Below are 23632 nucleotides of genomic sequence, written 5' to 3' on the forward strand. Positions count from 1 at the left end.
GTTTTTGCATAGCTCGAACACATTGACTACAACATTTTGGCATTGAAGTGAAAATGAACCATCAATTGCTTCTTCGTGATACGGAACACAGGCAAAATGTGTGATTTACTTAGGGTTTAGCATGAAGTTTTAGTTGATCAAATATGATAGTAACACGCCAAATGGACTTCAAGAGGTGGGAACGAGACAAAGAACTCTAAGAAACTGCTATGAAAATTCTTTAAAACCCAAAAGGCCTCCCAGCACCACAGACCCCAAGTCCAGGGAAAATTTCCAAACCCCTTGTCCAAGAAACTAGGGAAGGTCTCTAATTGATTCCAAAATGGTCAATGTAACGTGCAAACGTTAAACCATCACATTCACACGCCCTCTTGGTTTCTTCGCTTCCAAACTCAAAAAAAAAAAAAGAAAAAAACCATCCCATTGGCCAGCCACGTGACTGGAAGAGTGATGATTTTTTTTTTTTTTTTTTTTTTGCTAAGATTCGATTGATGATGTTTGCTCTTGAGATATTTCTTTACGGAATTCTTCCATCCAGCTTAATTATTTCAGACAAGACAAACAACCCCGAACGCCACCACTCAGCTTTCCAACCGCCGTGTCTCCGTCTCACACCACTCTTCAATCACAGCCGTCCGATGGAAATCCAACGCAAATAACCTCCCCACCGCCCTAAAAAGAATCAAGTATTAAAAAGAAAAATCACGGCTGGTGATCGGCCCCGTCTCCGCCGCGGTTCCCCGACCGCCGACTCGCCGAGTCGCCGAGCCGAGCACTCGGTCCGCGTCGGCCCTCAAGCCTCCTCCCACCCCTTAAATACCTGCCGCCTCCCTCTCTATTCCGGCCCCAAGCAAATATAATCCCAGGAGCAGGGAAAGAAGAATAGGGAAGGAATAGCCGGATAGCTTCCTCTCAACGCTTTCGTCCGGTATCCCCCCCCTCCTCTCCCTATCCCTGCCTTCCTTGTTAGGGTTAGGGTCAGGTTTCTATTTCGAAGGTCACGGAACGGGATCCGAGATCGAGGGTCTGAGCGGATCCTCGGACGATGCAGCCGGCCTCCCTTCGAGAGCTCCCGCCCCCGCAATGACCGGAGGACCGGAGCCGGCGGTGGCCCCCGTCCCCACCACCGCGCCTCTGCCGGTGGAAGCCGTCAGGAATGGGTCCCCCGCGTATCCGCCCCCGCCGCCTCCATCCACCAGCCGCCGTCTTCTGGCGGTGATTCCACCAACGTCCCCGGCCCTAATCTCGGGCACCACCGCCATCGGAACCACCACCCGGCACGTCCGGCCTTCGTGCCCCGCCCCGCGCCCCCGGCCGCAGCGCCGCAGGACGGGGTGGATCGCGCCGCCGTGCCGCAGCTGGTCCAGGAGATCCAGGACAAGCTTGCGAAGGGGGGCGTGGAGTGCATGATCTGCTACGATATGGTCCGCCGATCTGCTCCGATTTGGTCGTGCTCCAGCTGCTTCGCGATCTTCCACCTCCCCTGCATCCGGAAGTGGGCCCGCTCCCCCACCTCGGCCGACACCTCCGCCCCTACCGCTGCCGCTGCCCCCGATGGCGGCGGCGGCGGGTGGCGATGCCCCGGGTGTCAGTCGGTGCAGGCCACCCCGGCCAAGGACCTCACCTACACCTGCTTCTGTGGCCGCCGCCGTGATCCTCCGAATGATTTCTACCTCACCCCTCACTCGTGCGGCGAGTCTTGCGGGAAACCCCTCGACAAGACTCCGCCATCGTCTACCGAGGATGACGACAGCCGTTGCCCCACGTCTGTGTTCTCCAGTGCCACCCGGGCCCCTGCCCGCCCTGCAAGGCCTTCGCCCCCCGGCGGCCGTGCCCGTGTGGGAAGAAAACCATCGTCCGGCGGTGCTCCGATCGCAGCACCCCGTTAACCTGTGGCCAGCTGTGCAACCGCCTCCTTTCCTGTGGGCGCCACCGCTGTGATCGTGTCTGCCACACCGGCGCTTGCAGCCCCTGCCGTTTCCTCATCTCCGCCTCATGCTTCTGCAAGAAGAAGACTGAGGTCGTGATTTGCGGCAATATGGCGGTGAAGGGTGATCTCCTGGAGATGGACGGGCTCTTCTCGTGCGATTCCATTTGTGGGCGCACACTCTCTTGTGGGAATCACCACTGCAGTGAGAATTGCCATCCGGGCCCATGTGGCGAGTGTGAGCTCTTGCCCGGAAAGATCAAAACTTGCCGCTGTGGAAAAACTGAATTGAAGGAGGAGAGGGAAAGTTGCTTGGATCCGATCCCTACCTGTCCGGAGATTTGTGAAAAGCTCCTCATTTGTGGGCTTCATCGATGCAAAGAGAATTGCCATGAGGGGTTCTGTCCGCCGTGTTTGGTTCAGGTCGATCAGAAATGCCGCTGTGGATCGTCGAGCCGGACCGTGGACTGCTACAAGGTTTCATCAGAAAGGGAGAAGTTTGCTTGTGATAAGCCATGTGGTCGGAAGAAGAATTGCGGGAGGCACCGGTGCAGTGAGCGCTGCTGCCCATTGTCCAAGCCAAGTGCCCAGCTCTCAGGGGATGATTGGGATCCACATCTTTGCTCGATGCCCTGCGGGAAGAAGCTTCGATGCGGGCAGCACTCGTGCCAGCTACTGTGCCACAGTGGCCACTGCCCGCCATGTCTCGAGACCATCTTTACTGATCTTACCTGTGCTTGTGGGAAGACATCGATCCCACCGCCGCTCCCTTGTGGCACTCCAGTCCCTTCATGCCCCCACCCTTGTTTGTTCCCCCAACCTTGTGGGCATTCAGCCTCGCACACCTGCCATTTCGGGGATTGTCCACCATGTTCGGTCCCCATGGCGAAGGAATGTATTGGAGGGCATGTGTTGCTGAGAAACATACCTTGTGGGTCGAAGGACATTCGTTGCAACCAGCTCTGTGGTAAGACTCGGCAATGTGGATTGCATGCTTGTGCGAGGACTTGCCATCCTGCTCCTTGTGATACTTCGGGTGGCTCTGGCTCTGGCTCTGTCTCTGGGTTGAAGGCTTCGTGTGGGCAGGTCTGTGGTGCTCCTAGGAGGGATTGCAAGCATACTTGCACTGCTCCATGCCATCCTTTGGCACCCTGCCCCGATCTGAGGTGTGAATTCCCTGTTACCATCACTTGTTCTTGCGGCCGGCTAACCGCCGGTGTGCCCTGTGGAGCTGGAGGCAGCACAAGTGGGTTCAATGTAGACCCAGTGATTGAAGCCTCTATCATTCAGAAGCTCCCTGTTCCTTTACAGCCAGTGGAAGCCAATGGGAAGAAGGTGCCTCTTGGACAGAGAAAGCTCACCTGTGATGAGGACTGTGCAAAGCTGGAGAGGAAACGGGTCCTTGCGGAGGCTTTTGACATAACTCCCCCTAACTTGGATGCCTTGCATTTTGGGGAGAATGCTACAGCATCAGACTTGCTTGCTGACCTCTTCAGACGAGAACCGAAGTGGGTCTTGGCTGTCGAAGAGAGGTTGAAGTTCATGGTGCTTGGAAAAGCCAGAGGAGCTGCTTCGAGTGGCCTCAGAGTCCATGTCTTCAGTCATATGGTGAAGGAGAAGAGAGATGCTGTTAGGCAGCTAGCTGAGAGATGGAAACTCTCAGTCCAAGCAGCAGGTTGGGAACCAAGCGGTTCCTTGTAGTTCATGTTACACCGAAGTCCAGGCCTCCTGCTCGGATCCTGGGCTCTAAACCCGGCATTCCGGTAACTGCTTCCCATCCACTGGCTTATGATCCCCTGATCGACATGGATCCTAGGCTTGTCGTTGCAATGCTAGACTTACCCAGGGATGCAGATATAAGTGCATTAGTTCTGAGGTTTGGTGGAGAATGTGAGCTGGTGTGGTTGAATGACAAGAATGCCTTGGCTGTTTTCGGGGATCCAGCAAGGGCAGCGACTGCTCTAAGGCGGTTGGATCATGGGTCTCCTTACCAGGGTGCTGTAGTGGTTCTTCATAATGCTGGGGCATCAGGTCCTTCGGCGAGTAATGCATGGGGAATGGGATTGAGGGAAGGGGGAGTGACTGCAAAGAGCAGCAATCCATGGAACAAGGCTCTTGCCTTGGAATCAGATTCATGGGGCAGGGACTGGTCTGGCAGGCCAGATGCAGCAGTGCCTGTGCCTGTGTGGAGAGGCAACGCAGCTGCCCCAATCTCAGCTTCATCAAACCGGTGGAGTGTTCTCAATTCAGATATGGGTATGAATTTGGTGTCATCTGACTCAGTGGAGGATCGTGGTTCGGTTCCTGGGTTGGAAGGTGGTGTGGTGATGGATTCAAGAGCAGCAGGTGGTTTAAGTTCAGTAGGGCAGGGTAATGGAGTTGCCAACGTTGAGATGCCTGAAGAGGTGGAGGATTGGGAAGAAGCTTATGAGTAAGAGCAAAGCAGGTTTTTGGAAGTGTGCTTGCTTCCTTGAATCTTTTTGTTGCCTTTTTTTTGGATTGGCAAGATTGTCCAGAATCAGTGCTTGATGTGAAGTGTTATACATGGGTGGTTATATACCTATTGTGCATCTGAAGTCATCTTATTCATTCCTCTATGGTTACCTTTTTGTCCTAGTTCAGTGGGGAGAATCATACATTTTGTTTTAATCAAATTGCTGAAGTTCATCTTGTCTTGATTACTATTTTCTTCACACTCGGTATCCAAATGTTACATTTTTTAATATGATGAATGAGGAGCTATTGGTTCTCTTCATGGCAAGAGGATTGTGGATAAGGCTCACTCTTGCACTTTTTTTTTGATGCCGTGAATGCTATGGTTTGGATTCAGTTTTATTCTGTGTGCTACAGGGTTCTAGAAGGAGAGCTGATATCTTGATCCTCTAATGTTTTTAGAGTTTTTGGTGAGAGCAGTGATTTAAAATTATGAAGGGTGAAGTGTTCAGATGGGCTGGGTCAGGTTGTGGTGTGTCCCATAGGACAGGGGATGCCCTAACAATCACTCATATCAATTTAGGATCCACTTTATAGTCATTGACTTATTTTTAGGGCTAGCTCTCGACCTGTTATCAACCTTCCACACGTCAAAAAGGGATATCAACCCTCCACCTTTCTCATCCTCGCTTGGAACTGGCCATACAGGTATTTGACATAGTATTGTAATCATATGATTATTAATTTTATATTTTACGCATGATTTTATATCGGTTGTCATTGAGAAAGTTGTGCCAAGCATCAAATAATGAAACCAGTTGCTTAGATATTCATGAACATCTGGGGCTCAGCTTTGCAACAAAGTTATACAGACTTGCTTTAACTATAGAATTAGCTTGTGTAGACCTTGACAAGGAGGGTGCGTCTCATAGACACATGGGAATCTTGATGGATCTGCCATGGTTGACTCGCTGGATGATGAAGTAACTGCATTTAATGAGATCAAGAGATAAAATTCAATCACTTGGAATGCCATCCTCAATGGCTGTATCCGGTAATCAAGGTGTCAAGGAAGCTTGAGAGGGCTTTTGTACAATGGAGAGCTTCGATGAGGCAATGATCATTCAACTTTTGCTGCTGCTACATGGTCCTGTGGTGCTTCAAGGTCTTCAGACAAAGGGAAGTGCATACTAAAGCAATGATTTTTGAGTATGGCAGTGATGTTTTTGTAGGGAACTCTCTAATAGACGTGTGTGCAAAGTGTGAAGATGCTGAGAATTGCAGCAATAGCATTTAAATAGATGAAAGGAGTCAAACGAGTCGTAAGTCAATTTTTTCTAATTATGTGCACACATGTTTTTGAGAATGCAAGAAGTTGGCTTATTGGTGTGCTAAGCTCGATTTAGGGAATGGCCTCGTGGCATGGTGCTGCTTTGGCTGATGTTGAGCCCTGAGTTTCACGGCTACTTGGTTAAAAGACTGCTAGATTCTGATGTCATTCTTGGTGGGGCAGTTTGATCGATAGATATTTAAAAAGTGGCCGCATGAGAGACTTGTTAAGCTTTTGATAGGTTGAAGAAAAGGAATGAGGTCTCCTGGAGTGCATTGATTACAGGGTTTGTGAAAGAGGAACAGGCAGAATTTGCTATTAGTGAAATCTGCAAACATCAAACCAGACCAATTCAGACTTGCTAACCTTCCAATCCTCTGTGTCAACCAAGCAAATGTCGATCAAGGTAAAGAGGTCCATGCTCAGATCATTAACACTGTTGCTAGACCAAATATAGTACCAGAAAATGAGCCGGTTCATATGTATCATAAATATCAAAGGTTTAACATACGTGGAAAGTATTTTTGGGAGAATACCTGAAAAGAATGAAATGGAAGTGCCTGAGCTTTGCTATAAAATGCAGCTTCATGGTGTATTGCCAGATTGCTTTTATCTGGCCGAAGCACTTTCTGCATGCACTACCCTTTCAGACCTTGTTGCAAGCTTATTGATATATACACAGGATAAGAGAGTATAAACTATGCACGCAAGATACATGACCAGGCAACAGAAAAAGGAATTGGTAATCCACATTGTGATAATAGCAGTGCTCACTACTCATGGAAAAATTGATGATGCAAGATGAATGTTTGGTCAGATGGTGGAGAGAAGCATGATTTCATGGATGGGGTATGCCAAAGGTAGTTTGAAGGACAAGACCTTCAAACTCTTTCAGAAAATGGTTGAAGAGGGTGCAGAGTACGATCGCTTTGCTCTGGCAAAAATAGTAAAATTGTGTGCGAACCTACCAGCACTTGAGCAGGGGGAACAGCTCCATACTTGGATGGTTAAGAAAGTGGTGGTTCATTGTTCAGTAGTTTTGGACGGTGCAGTGGTTGATATGTATGCAAAAGGTGAGTCACTTCCAAACTTTCTGCCAATCAGAACAAGGATGGCAACTCAAAATCCATGGAAGGATTAAGCAGATTTTCATAACAAGCTGCCAATTTAATTTGGTGAACACATACTGAATCTGGTCAAGGCACTCTCAGGCAGAAAAGACTAAAGAGGCCTAGGCCTACCATGAAACTTGCTAGTGTGGGAAGACCTAGAGGCTGCCTTCATCAGTTGGAACTCTGTTGTCTAATTAATGAATGTGTGGTAAGAAACAGATCTTATTTCAAGCAAGATTTTCAAGTTGAGGATCATATAATCAAGAGATTCCCAAGAAGCTATCATGGATTATCAGACATGGCAAAACGACATTTTGGAATGTAATGCTTGATTTCAATGATGTTATTCTCTAAGATATCAGAACTATTACTCAGTGTCCTTTAGTCTTAAGCTTCTACATCTATTAATAAAGTTTCAAAATTCAACTGCACCATGAAGCACTGATCGCAATCAATATGTCAGAGAATAGAACCCTTGTTTTCAACATCAGAACCACAGATTTAGTAGGCATTTGATTGGAGTGTATGAAATTAACGAGTCTCCCAAAAAGCCCCATCCCATTCGTGGGGCCAAAATTGGATACGAACAGTTACTGTTTATGCTTAAACATGTGGACATAAGCAAATGATTATAGATTCATCAAAAAATAAATCTAAATTTAACTACCCACAAAATATCTGTCAGTATCTTCTGCATTTTTTTCAAGTATAAACTACAAAATTCTGCATATCACCGTAAGGAGTACACAGCCAGATATCACACATTAAGTATAATTATTTGATATATTCTAATAAAATGGCTATTTTTTCTGTGATGGTAGAATGCAAAGAACAGCTGATTAGCTAGGCTAAGTTCAATGGAATATGAACAAAAATGTCAGTATGGTTCAAAGGAAGTAGAACACAAAAGTTGCTCTTCCAATTCTCGAAAACCTTGGTAGACAGCTGCAGTCTGACTTTGTGGAAGGGCCAACCTCCGCACTTCAGTCATGTACCTGTTTTCATGTATGCAAAATTAACCTTGTCACATCCAAAAACTCACCTTGCTCATGGAAAACATCACAAAATGAAAAAGAGTGACTTCTAAGATAGCAAGTTTGATCCCTGATGTATAAAAGCATGGAATTTGAGTAAAAAAAGAAAATAAGTTTCCCAAGTTGCACAAATGTCTGGTGTGAGAAGAGAGGAATAAGATACATTTCCCGAATAAAAACAAGATTACTGCTTGTGAGCTGAGAATTACTAAACACAACAGATGATTGCTTATTTAATGGAAGAAAGCAGGCATAAAACCATTATATCATACAGGGAAAAAGAAGAGATTGACCTGTTAGCTGCAGTAGTGATTTTGTCCCGAATTCCTTGATTTATCACTGTTGTCTGCTCTAATGCTGATGTTCCACCGAATATAATAGAACTACCGGCTGTTGTAGTACCCATTTTATAAGCAAGTGCAGACGTGGCCCACTCACGAAGGATCCCAAGAACTGATCGGAGAAGCCGCAGTCTCAGAGCTGGTGAAGGCAAAACAGCTCTGTTTGACAGCAATTGGTCATATATGCTTAATACAGGCTCATGTGCACCTTTACAGGCTACGAGAAGGGCTCCCGCAATTTCCTCATCTCCCACAAGTTCAACTCCTGATTCTAAACGCTCCTGCTAAAGAGGATGCTCACTTCTGAGATATGTCTTGAAACAAAAGCTCAACAAAAAGTATCAGCATTTGCTTCAAAATAGAAGTGATCAACTTTAAAATCAGAACACCTAAAACTGAATGTGTGTTTCTGGTTCTGCTCATGCAGTCATGAGTGAAGCTAACATGTTTGTTTGCAAGCTTAGTTTATTCAGAATTGCCTCTACCTAAAATTGACTTGTTCATTATTACGCAAACAGCTAGGTCTGAGCTGAGCATAAAACTAGATTTAAGAACCTGAGCCTGCATGTGTTGCAGACTCAGGAAACAATAAAACATCAATAAACAGTTAATATGCATGCAAGAGTTGGGAACCAAGTCAAAGAGTCATATGATGGAGATACAGCCACATTACCAGAGCAGCCTTCTCAAGATGAAGACATAGTGTCTCTAAAGGCAAGCAAGCCCCATCTCCAGGATAAAGATTCGACCCAACCCTCTTCAACACAGAGCAGGCTTCAGCAACGCCTCCCCTTGAAAGAGCTTGATCAAGAAGTCTAGCCCAGATTTCTCTAACAATTTTATTGTCGGCATCTCCAGAATAGTTTGCAAAGTTAAGCATCTCTAGGCATATCTGATCAAAATAGCAACAGGAAGAAATTACTAGAAATCATCTCAAAACTAACATTTGTAAGTGATGAAAAAGTATACAATACCGAAGCATAGACATAACACATACATGAAGATGCTAAAGATCAGGAAGATCTAGAAGATAGTTTCTAACAATATGACAAATGTTAAAGCCTAAGTTGCAACTTTCCTATTCTAGACAATAATTCCCTAGACATTCATTTTAAACCCAGTATATTTTTAGTTTGAAACCTACCACAAATTAAGCGATTTTAAGCAAGATTTTAAACCTCGTGGAATGAGGCTGTCCCAATTTTCTCATGAATGAGACGCGCCGCTATCCTACCCTATTCCAATACTTGGGACAGGAGATGTTCCGATTGGGATGCTTGGATGCTAGAAATGGCCCTATCCCAACACATGGGATGGTACCATATCCTGATATCCCGCGGATATCCCGCTGAGACTTGAATCCTTGATTTTAAGTCATCCAACCTCTTTTTTTTTTTAATAACTTCTATTATCCTGCAGAATAATAGAGATTATGCAGTTGCTAGTAGAGTATCTTTAATTAGAGACGGTTTGAGTAAGAAAACTAGTCCCTAGCAAGCTGCAAGCCTCTAGGCTTAGCAGGACTCTCTTCAAACCTGAGAAATCATTCCCTAGCTCACCCGACAAATTAGAGCCCATCCTTTAGTGAGGATGCTATAGATGCTTTAAACACTACTTTCTGTATCTTGTGTCTTGAGGAGACCCCAGACCATCTCTTTGGCTGTGATTTCTTGGAAGGGGTCTGGCATTATTTTGGTGTTTCGATGAACCTCAATACCTTTCCTCTTGCTCACTGTAAACTTTGGACTTACTTGGAGGAAGAACTCTATTGACCGTGATTTGAGGAAAGGATGGAATTCTGTTTCTGCTAGTTTGCTGGTGTCTTTGATTGGAAAGAAAAAGGCGCTTCTTCAAGGATAAGAACTGTTTCGTGCTTCAGGTGATCAAGCAAATGAGGTTCCTTGTCAAGGACTCCACTAATGGCATGGTGAAGAAGAAATATTGAGCTCTGCATCCTGATTTTAGATCAATTAAAGTGGTGTAATATTCTGTTTTTGTTTTCTCCCTCCTCCCTGGAGTGGTCATTGTACTGTTGTTCATTAGCTTAAAGAATGGGACTGGCCTCCATCAAATCTTTATCTTATTAAAAAAAATAAAAAGCAAAGAAATCCTGAGCTCCCCTTCATAAGCCTAAAGATAAGGAATGGAAAGAGTATGGCCTTTTAACACTTTAGAGGAGCTGGCTGATGATACAAAGGCCTGGGTCAAACTTGTAGGGATATATCATTGAAAGGACGCTGGCTTTGATTCCTAAAGAAATTTCTCAAGAAAAAGTGGAATGCCAAGGAAAGCTTCGTATATAAATTTGTGGTTACATCTTCTAAAATAGTGGATGGAGGAACATGCAATGGACAGGCACATTATTTTGCTCAGAAAAATGAAGACATGGAATTCAAGTAAAACTACCTTTGGACTGCAGCATGGGTGAGACACCCTTCACTGCAACTTCACATTCTTCAGTTGATTCTCTATGCAAGAATGCAAGTTTCTCTAGAACCTTCATTTTATGGACTAAAACTTAAACAGTAGCAGAGATATTAAGATTTGCAAGGTTGTGTACTTAAATTGAGATAAAGAAGAGTTTGCATATAATAGAAGTGATCGATACTAGTGAGCAAGAGTTGAAGTCAGTATAAATGATTTGTATCTGGAAGTTATACTTTTTGTGGTGACTCTTAGCTGTTCGGCCATGCATACTATGACCATTCTATTACCTAGTTCTAGATAGAAAAGACCAAATTTATGGAAGATTTCATCCATGAATGTGCAGGTACACAGGTCCAAGATCCAAGAGATTCAGGCCACTCAGACATCCGCGATAAGATCTCAAAGCCCCTCAAGGCAAAGTGGTGGGGAAGTTTAAATGTCCATGTTTAAATGGCAAATGGTGGTACTTTAGGCTAAAGTACTGAACTGCAGGATATGGGTACTTCAGGATCAGAAGATCTCAAATAAGCTTGAGAATGCCTTCCAAGAAAGAGAAGAAGATCAAAAAAAAGGGCATAAAATGCTAGAAACATGTTTGTTTAATCATGTAGTTGATGGTTTGGAATGTTCGGCCCTTCAATGGCCCTACTAAATGACAGGGATTTTTAAAGCACCAAAGTTCTAAAAGCTCTGTTAGGCCTTTGGAAACATAAAATTACTCAGACTTTAACTGTAAATAGATTTTGGAAATGTTATTACCCCCCAGCAAATTTTAAGGATATCGTTGAAGGTAGGACATGTCTTTTTCAAAACCTACTACTTTGCCACTCTTCAAATCAAGAATTCAGATCCCGATGGGATATCCCGCAGGACACCGAGACAGCCCTGTCCCATGGGATTTAAAATCTTGCTTCAGATAAAGGGAGTGCATAACATTTGGCTGCACATTGCACTGCAATGACAATGAGCTGCAGCTTCTATACTTCTATCATCTACTTTCCAACTTTGCTCATGGAAGAAGAAAAAATAATTGAGCTGGAACGTGGCAAGGTACTTATTCTGACTTTCCGATGACCTTAACAGCATCAGATACTAATCAGAAAATGAAGGCGAATTGTCTTTTCTGATTCCAATGCTTTCACTGATGCCAGTGGTTTTATTACTTTAACATTAATTGCTCCAGTTTGGTCCAAGGACAATGGCTCTGTGGGCCTTAGAAGAATCACGAAAAGATTTAGTAGTACTTCCTAGACAAGAATATGTTAATTCCTTCCGTTGAGTATCTTCCAAATAGCTTTAGAGACAATAGTGGCCTCTTGATTACAGCTGACTCTTAAAAGCTATAAGGGACAAAACCATTCAAATTTCTTAGTTCATTGATCAAAGATTCAAAGTTTCTTCTCCTTGCTGAAATTATTTGGCCAACATATTTCTGATATGCCTATCTACAGGAGGGACAACTTAAAATTTCATACTTGGAGAAAGCAAAGTTCTATGGTCTATAGGTGACTGAAGTGTAAACTCCAATCAGCTGCCAAATGAAAAGGAGAACCGAAAAGCAGAATTACTAGCATTGGGCAAATGCAGAAGCATATGATATCTTGACTCTAGAATATTAATGATTAAGATTAATGCCAAAACTTTTAGGCCTCACATTTGGAGGATAAGAGAAGGTTTCTAATAAGTACACTTATAACACCTCAGTTTTAATTAAAACAATTATTTTTCCTCTCATTTATGATTTAAAAAGGCATAGAATAAAGGGAGGTTATTTTATAAAAAGAAATAGGTTCCCCACCTCACCCAGCTTCAAATTTGGTCAGTAATAAAGATTTTGCAGTTATAAAAAGTAGAGATAACTTGGTAGAAGCGAGTTTGAACAGAAACCCAATTGGCTGAAGCACAGTCATCTAATGCACAATTTTATGCAGATCATCTGACAGCATTACTATTAGATCAAAGGACCATTCCAGGAATCTAATTTCTGATACAGAAGCAAAGAAAACCATTTCAGCGATTACTTCTTCTAGTCTTTGGAACTTTAACCAATTTACATCGAAAGCTAACCAACCAATCTTAAAGGCTATTTCCAGAGAGCCAAATGAGAGGATAACAAAAGAGACTGCAGGAGATGAAATTGGGTAAACTTTGATTGCTTTTAATCCAGAGAAGTTGACTATTTTGTATGGGTTGTCCAATTCCTTTCCAGACTTCTTGAATTATAGTCAAGAAGCAAGTGAGCTGAGCCCCCAGTAGTTCTTTTTGAGATGGACATTTTTTGAAGAAAATTAACCAGATCCTTCTAAAACTTATCCCAAAAAGCCTTGAAGCTAAATAGTTCAAAAGTCATAGTCCCATTTTATCTCAGAAACGCTTTGTACAAAATTTTCACTGCAGTGCTAGCTAACAGATCTCTACCACCAGAACTAATTACAAAAGTTACATTGCCTTCTTTAGAAATGTTAATGTGCTCCATATCTTCTTGTGTGTTTTTTTTGGAAAAGAAAATAATATATGAATCTAAAGGCCAAAACTTCATTTGTGGGCAATTTACTAAAATCTGTGCACAGTAAGTGCAAATTATTAACATCAAGAAAGCACAAGTTAAATGCACCTCCCTAGGTCCTACATGTTTCATCTAGAGTAACTGTTGTGATGTGTCATGACCTGATCCTAAGCCAACTGCAACATTCCTTGTGGCAGCAAAATTGTGAAGCTAGCAAATATAAACATGACATGCACACTATCAAGTTGAATTTCAAGTTAGGAGCATTTTGTTGAATAGAGCCAATTGATAGTCAAGATCCCTATAATTCTGAAAGTCAAAGAGAAGTTCCATTAAGAATGCTAATTTAAAAGGACATACCTCCCAAAGCTTAAAAGGAACAGCATATTCATTGTATAATTGAGTGATGCTCTTTAATTCCAGCGTTAACTCTTTTGCCTTGTCTTTGGCATCCTTTGCAATGTTAGAGTCAACCATCAGGCTAGTATGTAAAGGATCACTAGGAGGGGATACACTGGTGCTTGGCAAATCTTCAAACCTTAATGCTGTTGCCTTGAGTTCTTCTTTAATTTTCATTTGGAATTGAAGAACCATAAGCTTTGCTTCAAGCATATCTAGCAATCCATCATCAATAGTTTCTCTTGTACTTACTAAACTATCATTGTTAATTGCACTTTTAGCCTGTAAAACTGCATTGCTGAGATATTGATGCCTGTTTCCAAAATAAAACAGATATGTGCCAGAATAAATCATCAACTTGCCAGTGGAAACAGAAACCCATTTTTCAAGAAAAAGCCATAATGCAATGTAACTAGGTAATTTAAGAACCTCTGCTCTAAAGTAGGAGCTTCTCCTACATCACTGCATTGCCTTTCTGCCAACCTGTACAGTATATGAGCAGCAAGAATATGCTGCCGCTTCAAGACATAATATTTTGCTAGAAGGTCAAGATACTTGGTGTGGCTAGAAGGAATCGGTCCCTCCAAATCACGCATTGCAGAAGCCATTCGTGTTATGGCGGTGACAGCTTGAACCTAAAGAGCAAAAATAAGTTAAACAAGATGATATAATCTACATCTCACAAACCCAGCTGCTAATCTGATTCATCAAACTAACAATAAATGTCAATTCTCAAAGAAATTTTCTACATATCTGCAAAAAAAAATAAAAAGAAATTCTCTGTATTAGAATACTCATTTTAAAATATTACTGCTGTTGTGAAAGATAGGTTTCAAAGAACAGACCCAAAAAAACAAGTTTCTTGTTAACTTAAATTTTCACCTTTACAAATATTTTTCCATGATGTCAGGCTACAGAATTACATAATTTACCTAAAGAGTGAAAAAAAGATGAACAATAGTTTTCCCAGTGGACGCATTGTAAGGTAGGGATCAAAATTTTTGCTCTATTTTCATAAAATGACATACAAATTAAAAAAATATAAATTTGCAAACCAGTGGAAAGTTTAAAAATAATAAAAAGTAAAAACAAATGTCTGTACTTATTATTTATCCATCATGCATTTAATTGCATGTACTGAAATTGAATAGAAGTGGAAGTTTTCATCTAGTAAAAAATTTCAGGCTAATTCAATTCCAATCAGAACAAACCTCTTCTGTTGGCTTTCTGCCAGCATTCTGTAGAAATAGAACCAAATCAGTACCACCATACTCCAGTAACTCATTTTCAAGGCCCAAGACAATTAGTGTCCTGTACAAATACTTATGAAAGGCTGTGTCGGGCCATTGAACACTAAGCTGAATAATTTGGTGTATGTACTTGTCCCGTGAAGCCTGGTCAAGTACAGACCTCATGCCCGAAAATCTAACAGAAGCACTGAACTCCGTCTGTGTCCCTTTTTGTGCCAGAGAACCAAGGGCATTTATAATAATGTTATAACATCGTTCACGTTGAGCAAGTGCATAATCTCGATTGCCTGGATCGATTTTATCATTGAATGCATCACCTTTAGGGTCAAGAGCCTGAGCTTTTTGCAGAGGCAGTCGTACCAAAGCTTCATAAAATCTACAATACAGGAAGCATATAGATTGTGTTTTAATGAATAATATTTTTCTATTACGATAGATTAAAGGTCTAGATACTGCTAAGCAAGCAGATAATGAAAATAAAAACATATATTTTCCAAGAAGGAAACTGACCGCAAGTCTTCAAATCGTTTGCATACAGTGTTCAAATCCACATATTGAGGAATTTTGCACAAAAGGCCGAAAGCATCTCTAGCAAGATTTTCTCGCTCCTCAGAGTTAGTGGTAGCAGCAGCTCTCTCAAGATAATCTATTGCTAGGAAATATTTATAGTCAGATTCGTTGTAGTAACTTGGACAACCATCCTGTAATTTCATGCTAATCTCATCTACCGTGCCCCGGCTATCTGGACCAATGTAGTACTGGAACAAAATTTAAACAAAAAAAAAAAGAAAGAGAGAGAGAGAGAGAGACTAAGGGGATATGATCAAAAGTCGAAATATAGATAGGCATCCGAACATCAAGTGGATACCAATATAAACCATCCATACTAGTTAAATTAAAATGTTAGAAGGAGCATGTATATGGGTACCATTAATTTGAGATAAAAGTTGCAATACATGCATCCATGGGCCATGTAAATATTTACCTCCATGAGTCCTGAAATAAGCTGCATGGCAAGCTGGTCTCCCTCCTGAGAACATACCAACTGATGGAATGTCATATGAACAAGTTTCTGGCGTAGATCATCATCTAAACTTTGCACCAAGCGAGTGACATGGTGCTTTGAAATAAGTTGAAGTAGGAATAATGCTTCACTGGATCTTCGAAGCAGCCTCCTAAGACATTCAATTGCCCTCACCTGCATGGGCTCAAAAAGTTAAGCTATTTATATACCAAGTAAATGTATGTGATCCAAGTAATATCTATTTACCTCCATGGCTGCCAGTTCAGCAGAACTGTAAGGAAGTCGCAGCCTTTTATTTGGAGCCACAGCATCTCCTGCTTCAGCATTTTGAGAGTGTGGTACTAATAAATTTCTGCTTGTACTTTGACTATTAGTTCCTGATTCTGAGTAAACAATAGAATTGGTTATATCTCCTAGACCAGCAACATAACCATACAGCCCTCTTCTCTGGTTTCTTCTAGACCTCATAAACTGCTCTAAGGAACGAATTTTGCTTTCAAGGACTTGCATTGCCTCAACAGAAAGTCTGCATACTATCACCCCTTCATTAAAGTGAGCATCAGAGCCTACTTCTCTACAGACAATCATAAAAGGCAGTTCCCATATAGGAAAGAGCAGCCTAGATGAGCACAAGCAAAGTCCTTCATGTGCACCAGAAAACACAGGTTCAGCCTCCTGCACAACCTGCCCCATGCTGAAGCCTTCAACTGAAGTCCTAGTGTTCAACAATGCAGTGCTACCGTCAAGTTGTGGCATTGTAATAAGTCTTGGATCCTCAAATACTTCTGCAGCTCTCTCAGCAACTGTGTTGCTCATTAGATTTTGTTCATTGTCAACCAACTTGGCTGCTATCATTAAACACATAGATGCAGCCTCTCCGGCTCCAAAACGCTTAAAAAATTCCTCTATCTGAGGTCTTGGTGAATTGGACTCCAACAACCTTCTCAGAATATCCACTGGCCTGTTAAAAACTACCTCCATCATACCCATGGTACCGAACACAACAATCCTCCTCTGAGGTAAGATATGTTGAATTGACAGGTCTCCTCTAGCCCAAAGTTTCCTTAATGCCTTCTCACATGATTCGCTAGATCCCGTCAAAGAGAAGCCTTCTGTATCTGAGTACAATGACTGCACAGCTACTGCTACATCTGGCATGGGTAAAACATCAGCTGCAAAAAGCATTCGACCCTCTAGAGGCAAGGATGATACGATCTCACGTAATGCACAAGAACTTGTTGCAGTCATTCCAAAGCTACCAGAAACAAGCGATTGCATACTTGAGTCCCTGTTAGCAATCAAAAGAGAGGACAAGGCTGGAGTTGATAAATCGGAAAGTATAAGTGTGCCAGCTGAATAAAAAGCTGTTTCCACCTTCAGAGCAAGATCATCAGCCTGAGTTCTACTAGTTGCAGACATAGTGCCAAAAGTGAGTCCGCCACCAACTCCTAAAGGAGGTGATGGCCTACTTGCTAAAACTTTTAAGCAGCGTGGCCTTTGATGAGCACTACTTTGTCCCGTTAAACAATCATTTCCACCTGTAGTAGTAAGGTACAATCTTCTGCCATCTGATAAAACAGCAACAGTGTGCAGCCATTTTGATTCCATAATAGATAAAGGAGCAACACAAACTATAGATGGTTTTGCTGCTGGAGTATTTGCTCTCGATCCTGCAGACCTTCTACCCCCATATTGTGTCTCTTGAGGATCAATCAAATTTTTCTCTTCAGCAATTCTTTTAAATGGACCATCCCCATTTGCTCCCAAGTCAAAGACCTGTAGTTTCATATCTTCTGTTTGAGAATACAAAATATGCCTTTCATTATCAACAACCATAGCCACAACTGGATCAACAGATCCAAATTTAAGAGCATTTGGCAAGACCCATCTGGACATCAGCACGGAACAATTGAGCTGGGACATGTTATGCAAGAAAGAAAAACAGCAGCAAGACTTTCTTAGTGTCATCCAATATTATAAATGCAACACATACCTTGAAACAAGACTGCCCAAACCTGCTGTGAGGCAAACCTTGCGACAGCACTTATGCCAGCCTGAACCAGTTGAATACTGCATTTCATATATGTGACCATCACGCCCAGCTAGAAAAATTCGACCTCTATCTGTACATGTCATGCAGGTCATGATAACGCCATCAGATGCTATTGTGTATTCAGGTAAAGGCTGTAAGGAAAGCTCAGCATATCGATCCGTTCCATCCTCATTTCCAGTGCAAAATACTCCTATGAGAATCAGCTAACAACATATAGGATGGATTAATAAACAACAAGCCCTGAAAAATCATGAGGAAAGTAATGATATCTGCAGGAACAATTTCTAAGCTTGAAGTGATGAAAGCGGAGCTATATCTTCCAGTGAGAATATTTACTAATTATACAAACTCAATAAACTTTTGCTTGGACCTGAGCTGCCAGGCATAGCAAAAAGGGTTACATTTTTTTGGAAGATCTGATAGATAAGACAAAGATCAGGTGGAAAGGGTAGACTTGAGATCCTTATCTCTCCTTTAAAGTTCAGCAGGAAAAAAGCTGATGCATAGGTGAAATCAGAGGGCATCATAATTATAACTTAAAATGAATGTAGCCTTTTTGTTACTCAGGGTCTCAGACCCTTAAATTTCGTCTGAGGTACCTGATGTCCAGACATGGCTCTACAAGAAAAAATTATTAAATTTGGAAAGGTTACAACACTTATACACGCACCCACACCTAACACACAAACCTAAGTCCATAGCATATTCCTGAAGATCATGTTCTCCAACAGTATGGTGCGAGCTTGAAGGTTTTTGTATGCAATGTTGCAAGAACAAACTCTTGATCTAGATCAGGATACTTTAGCAGAGAGATTGAGTTGAAAAGTTTTAGATCAAAAAAACTGTTTGCATGTGACTGTGAGAAGAATTAAAAGTAATTGGCTATGCATCTAATTCTTATTTAGGTTTGAACATAAGAGAAGCACATTTGGGTTAGGCTTTACTATGTCAATAGGTTGTTTCTTGGGAAAACAATTTGGTATCTAACATCTATTATTATATGCCCTTTTTATGTTTCCTTGCATACACATAAGTACTTAAGTCAGCTAATAATTGATTAGCCAAGTAGATAAATATATTAACCTGAAAATGGTTGTTAAGGCTGGAAACACATATTGAGAACTGCAGTCCTCTTAGCTCTTTCCAATGTTATGATGCTTTAAGGCATGCTTCAAAGAGGGGCTTGTAATTAAAAAAAACGCAAGTAACTTTTTTCACCAACTCATCCCTAAGTCTCCTGATACCTCCCTTCTCCATCAGAAAATACTTTGGGCCATCGAGATCAAGAACTCGATGAATGCCTTCATGATTCATAAATTATTGTTCGTTGTTTCCCAGATCCCCAGTGATGTAGCTATAGAATTAATTCTGTACTGACCATACATGCTTATTTTATTCAAAAAGTGTATAACGTTTAAGATTCATTTGATGATGGGGATGTAGTTCATCTAGTTCAATGTACTTAAGTGGCTTGTTGGGGCATTTATTTGGTAGTGGGTCAGATCATGGGTGAAATGGTGACAAGTTCGCATCACATCATTGTGTAATTCTAGTTAACCTTTGCATCAATGAATATGGAAAAAGAGTTCATACCTAATTTTGATCTTCCGATGGAGAAAATAGGAGAGTTGATCTGCCTCAAAGCAGATTTTGGTAGGTTGGTTCCCCAAAAACTGGTCCTTATTGTCTTTCTCTAAAATTTCCATTCTCATTTCAAATCAAGTATGCTACAATAAAGCACTTGGAAGAGATTGCAGTAGACCTTATAAGCTTAAATACTTTTGTTTTATACTTTCTTTAACAATTTGGTTTTGTTTTTTAACTCTTATCAGCAGATAACTGGATTTGTTTGACTTGATATACCGATATTTGATGAAATCATGACTTGGTATCAATCAGTTCTAGCTCCTATCATGCTGCAAAGCTTTATTTGGGTGTTTACATATATGATTTGAAAAAAAAAGGACTGATGTATAGATCACCCACATCTCTAGGAGCTCCCAAGTGCTGTCATGGTCAGCTGTCCCTACTGCTTGGGGACTGTCTGGCCACCTTGACAACCTTGAATCTTAATTCTTAATAAACAAATATGAGTTATATGATATATTATTTTTTTATACAACACAATCAGCACTCAACTATAAATTAAAGCACCAATCTGGATATGTGGTAGAGAATTTAGATAGTCTTACAAAAGTGTCACTTTTGCCTGTGGCATTGTCTCATCACATTGGATTTAAGGATAGATGTTCCATGAGGATTACACAGTTATTTAGGATCAATTGTCAAATTGATGTTACCCCTCTAAGAATTATTGTTATTCATTTCTAAGGCAACTTGAGGAAAGAAGGGGGCCTGCAACTAAAACCATAAGATCAGCTGGAAGGGAGATATATCTAATTGGTCATAGACTTGTACTTATACTCAAATTAGTGTAAAGGAGATGAATAAGAAGATAGTGAAAAGGATGAACTTGCTACCTTGCTTTAGGATCCTAACACATCAATGTGAATATGTTACACACTCCTCATCTGTTCTGACACAAACTAACACACATTGCACTAAAACAGAGGATCTTTTATTTATAATAATGTGTTTGATCATATTGATCCTTGTGGATGTGATGTTTGTAGAATAGAATAATATTTAAGAAATAATTACTCAGACTGAAGTATTATGACATGTGCAAAGTAAATAGCTTGAACCAATGCCCAGGTTTTCGGAGAAAAGAAAAGCTTCACTCAACATTTGAATAGATATTCATCTATCCTTTAAGCTATTTAATTTGAAAAACATTAGCATAGACTATTTCATTCTTACCTCAACTGGAGTTGCAAGAACTAAAAGATATTGGATTGCTTCCAAAAAAATTCCAGGCTTTGGTCTGACAAGTCCTACAGCACAAATTGCATGATCCTCAGCACTGTATTCACAGCATTGGCCATCCCTAACATAGATAAGACACTTTGCGTAAGAGAGATTCTGATGATAAAGCACTTTTGGCATGAAATTCCTGGAATATAAGTCAGTGACCATGAACAAAGATACTGAGTCAAAAGGGTTAAACTATTTTACTGATAAAAAATTCAAATTGATAATACAGTCCATTTTTTAAGGAGATAAGAGTAATGATGCAGTCAAAATTAAGAAGCAATTGGAATCTACTAAATCTTTTCTAAGGTTGTAAACTGCATTCCAGATTATAAAATGCCTTTTCAAGTATAGGTTCAAAATTTTTTAGGGAAATTTAATTTCACTGTTTTCAGTGGTGCTTTTCGAAAGAAAGTATCACAATGAACCACACGGAAATTCTCAAACTGCAGCAAAATCAAACATATAAAAGTTATTGATTTATTATCAGAAAATGGCAGTCACCCTGGAATCTAGTTTGAAAGAGAATTACAGGGAGTTGATGGGATAGGATAGGATCAGCATCATTCATGCTGTAACCTCACCAGCTATCAAAGTGCCAAAGAAACAAAGAATTGTCGACTGAAGCCCAAGCACGGCATATCTCTGGGAAAATTCCACATAATGCCGTTCCTTCACCACCAGCTGCATTGTATCTTTCGATGAGCACGGGAGGTAATTCCCGAGTCTCTACAACTTCTAAATGAGGAGGCCACTACAGCACAATCATCAAACAATTATTTAAAATAAGTTAAAAGAATATGGGGAAGGCTGGTTAGCATGGAAACAAGCTGCCAAATAACAAAGTACATATTATATACGTATAAATTAAGAACAAAATTTTCCGACCTTTTAGGTCCAATTGAGCAGTTTGAATTTTCAAGAATTTAAATCAGGAATCATAATGCAAGCAATTGAACTGTAAAAATAGACATCACTACCCCCCTCCCACAAGAAAAGGACCAGAAAAAGAAATGAATTAAAGGCACACTCTGATTCAACACAACAATGTATAACAAGTTCTTCCAAAAACTAAAATCATTTAGTTACCCAGGCTGCAATACTTAGCACTTATTAGGCTCCATAGCTCACTCAAGTAATCAATATCTTTTACTATTTGACACCTCACCTTGGTAATTGAATCCAAGATGCTTTTTTTTTTCAATATGTTATAGTCAAGTTATCGAAAATAATGATAGATTTCATCAACTAAGCTGGCAAGGTTTATCTTGTCACTAGTCATCTTTATTACATCACTAAATTTTCAGTTTAGTTATGTACAGTGTTTTCTAGCAGTACTCCAAAGTCTTAGTGTCTCCCAAGACCTATAAATGGAAAGGACAACTGAAAAAGGATGTCAGGAGGGCTATATTTCTTGAGCAAAAAAAGTGCTACTGATTTGACTTATCATTCATCTGCCCTCCATATTAATGCAAGTTCCAGGTTTGGAACTGCTTCAAAAGCTTAGGAGCATAATGAATAGTTCGACCCCAGAGGTAGCATGCTAATGTGGCTGAGTAGTAAGCATCATTAAACTACATTCCCACATAAAGAGAATAAGCATAATGTGTGCTTTTACATTTAACAAACTAATGAGTCTAAGATTCGTGATGACCAAGAAGATCGCAGTTTTTAAAATAAGAGTAGTCAATGTGGCATTGGCATATGTCATAAGTGTAATGAGAAAATTGAAAAATGACATGGCTTCCTTTTTAACAAGATCTCAGATTTTGAATGGAGATAAATGACCTAATTAAGCTTTCAAATGATTCCTTGCCGCTCGCCCAAAAGGAAACATTGTTTGGCACTGTTACTTCAAATTCCCCTTTTAAGTTAATTGCTCCAGTTTAGCTCATGTGGAAGCAAAAGCTCACTCTCGGTATCCATTTTTCTCTCCCCAAAGAACAGGACATGTCAAAAAGTTGTGAGGTATTTTTCATAAAACCACCCTTTAATTCTAGGCTCCAGACTTCGCAGGTTTATATGAAACTCCATCTCCCAAATAAGGGGGGGAAAACTTTAAAACTTTGAACTTTGAACTTTGCAAAGCTAATAAACGATATTGTGACACTATGCCTTAAAGGACTTTATTATGCTACCAGCAATAGCTACAATCAAATTCCCGTGATGCTTAGATTTAGTACATAATGGTTAATAGGAACTCGTCCCTCATGATTGTGATATTTATAGGGTAATAAGCACATTTCCTCTGTGTTAAACAAAAAGCCCTCTTAGCTCTCTCTCACGGCAATGTTTAAAAGAGAGAGAAACAGTACTACACCTCACAAATACAATTTAATCTATCGATATTCATTAAAATAGAGTAGACACGATGCTCGATCAAGCATTGAAGCAAACAAAGCATCAGTTTTATCTACTAGTTCGATGAGACTTTTATGCTCTTCCAAAACAGTGAATCCTACTGATCAACAAAATCCACCATCCCTGATTGGGGAAATAGGAAAGAAACGCCAGTGCTGCGATGCTTATGGATCTCTTTCTAATTGGGCAAGGAGGCAAGAAGAGTACCTCTTTTGGATGCGAAGAGTAGGGGTGGCTGGCGAGTTTCGAAGCTTCGAGAGCATCTCGCAGGTCGACCTGGCCGGCAGCTTCCTTCTCGATGCGCTCGCTCACGACGACGCCGGCGGAAGCCACGTCCAATTCGACGATCTCGTCCTCCCACGCCATTGATTTCTCTCGGAGAGAGAGAGAGAATGGTGGGGAAGAAGGGAGAAGGAAGAGCCTTTGGTGATCTACGGCGACGGAAGAGAGAGAGGCGCGAAGAGGGTTTTGGAGGGGGGCTTGGCGGGGTTTTGGATCAATTTGGATATGACGGGATTAGGGCACTACCGCTGGACCAGGTTTTGGAACCTAGAAAGATTACAT

The 23632-nt window shown here is 41.2% G+C and overlaps 1 protein-coding gene and 1 pseudogene across 4 annotated transcripts; one reads left to right on the forward strand and one right to left on the reverse strand.

The window, feature by feature from the left end:
- The first annotated feature begins 53 nt into the window (after window positions 1-53).
- Window positions 54-4608, forward strand: LOC140852167 (NF-X1-type zinc finger protein NFXL1-like; annotated as a pseudogene).
- A 2869-nt stretch (window positions 4609-7477) lies between these two features.
- LOC140852048 (nuclear pore complex protein NUP155-like) lies at window positions 7478-23632 on the reverse strand. Of its 4 annotated transcripts, XM_073244742.1 has the most exons (13): window positions 23276-23632; window positions 21292-21461; window positions 20657-20783; window positions 17777-18039; window positions 16030-17671; window positions 15745-15957; window positions 15270-15517; window positions 14721-15135; window positions 13939-14144; window positions 13471-13822; window positions 8851-9069; window positions 8130-8458; window positions 7478-7797 (listed from the first exon to the last, which is right to left on the reverse strand). In XM_073244742.1, exons 1-13 carry the CDS (start codon window positions 23432-23434, stop codon window positions 7680-7682), a joined length of 4461 nt encoding a protein of 1486 aa, XP_073100843.1. In that variant the 5' UTR covers window positions 23435-23632; the 3' UTR covers window positions 7478-7679. The 4 variants fall into 4 exon arrangements, with proteins under 4 accessions (XP_073100843.1, XP_073100845.1, XP_073100846.1 ...); XM_073244744.1 differs by lacking the exons at window positions 21292-21461; window positions 23276-23632 and having other exon boundaries at window positions 16030-17697; window positions 17799-17906; window positions 20657-20784; XM_073244745.1 differs by lacking the exons at window positions 21292-21461; window positions 23276-23632 and having other exon boundaries at window positions 17777-17906; window positions 20657-20777.

Source organism: Elaeis guineensis, chromosome 10, assembly GCF_000442705.2.
Source record: "Elaeis guineensis isolate ETL-2024a chromosome 10, EG11, whole genome shotgun sequence".
NCBI lineage: Eukaryota > Viridiplantae > Streptophyta > Magnoliopsida > Arecales > Arecaceae > Elaeis > Elaeis guineensis.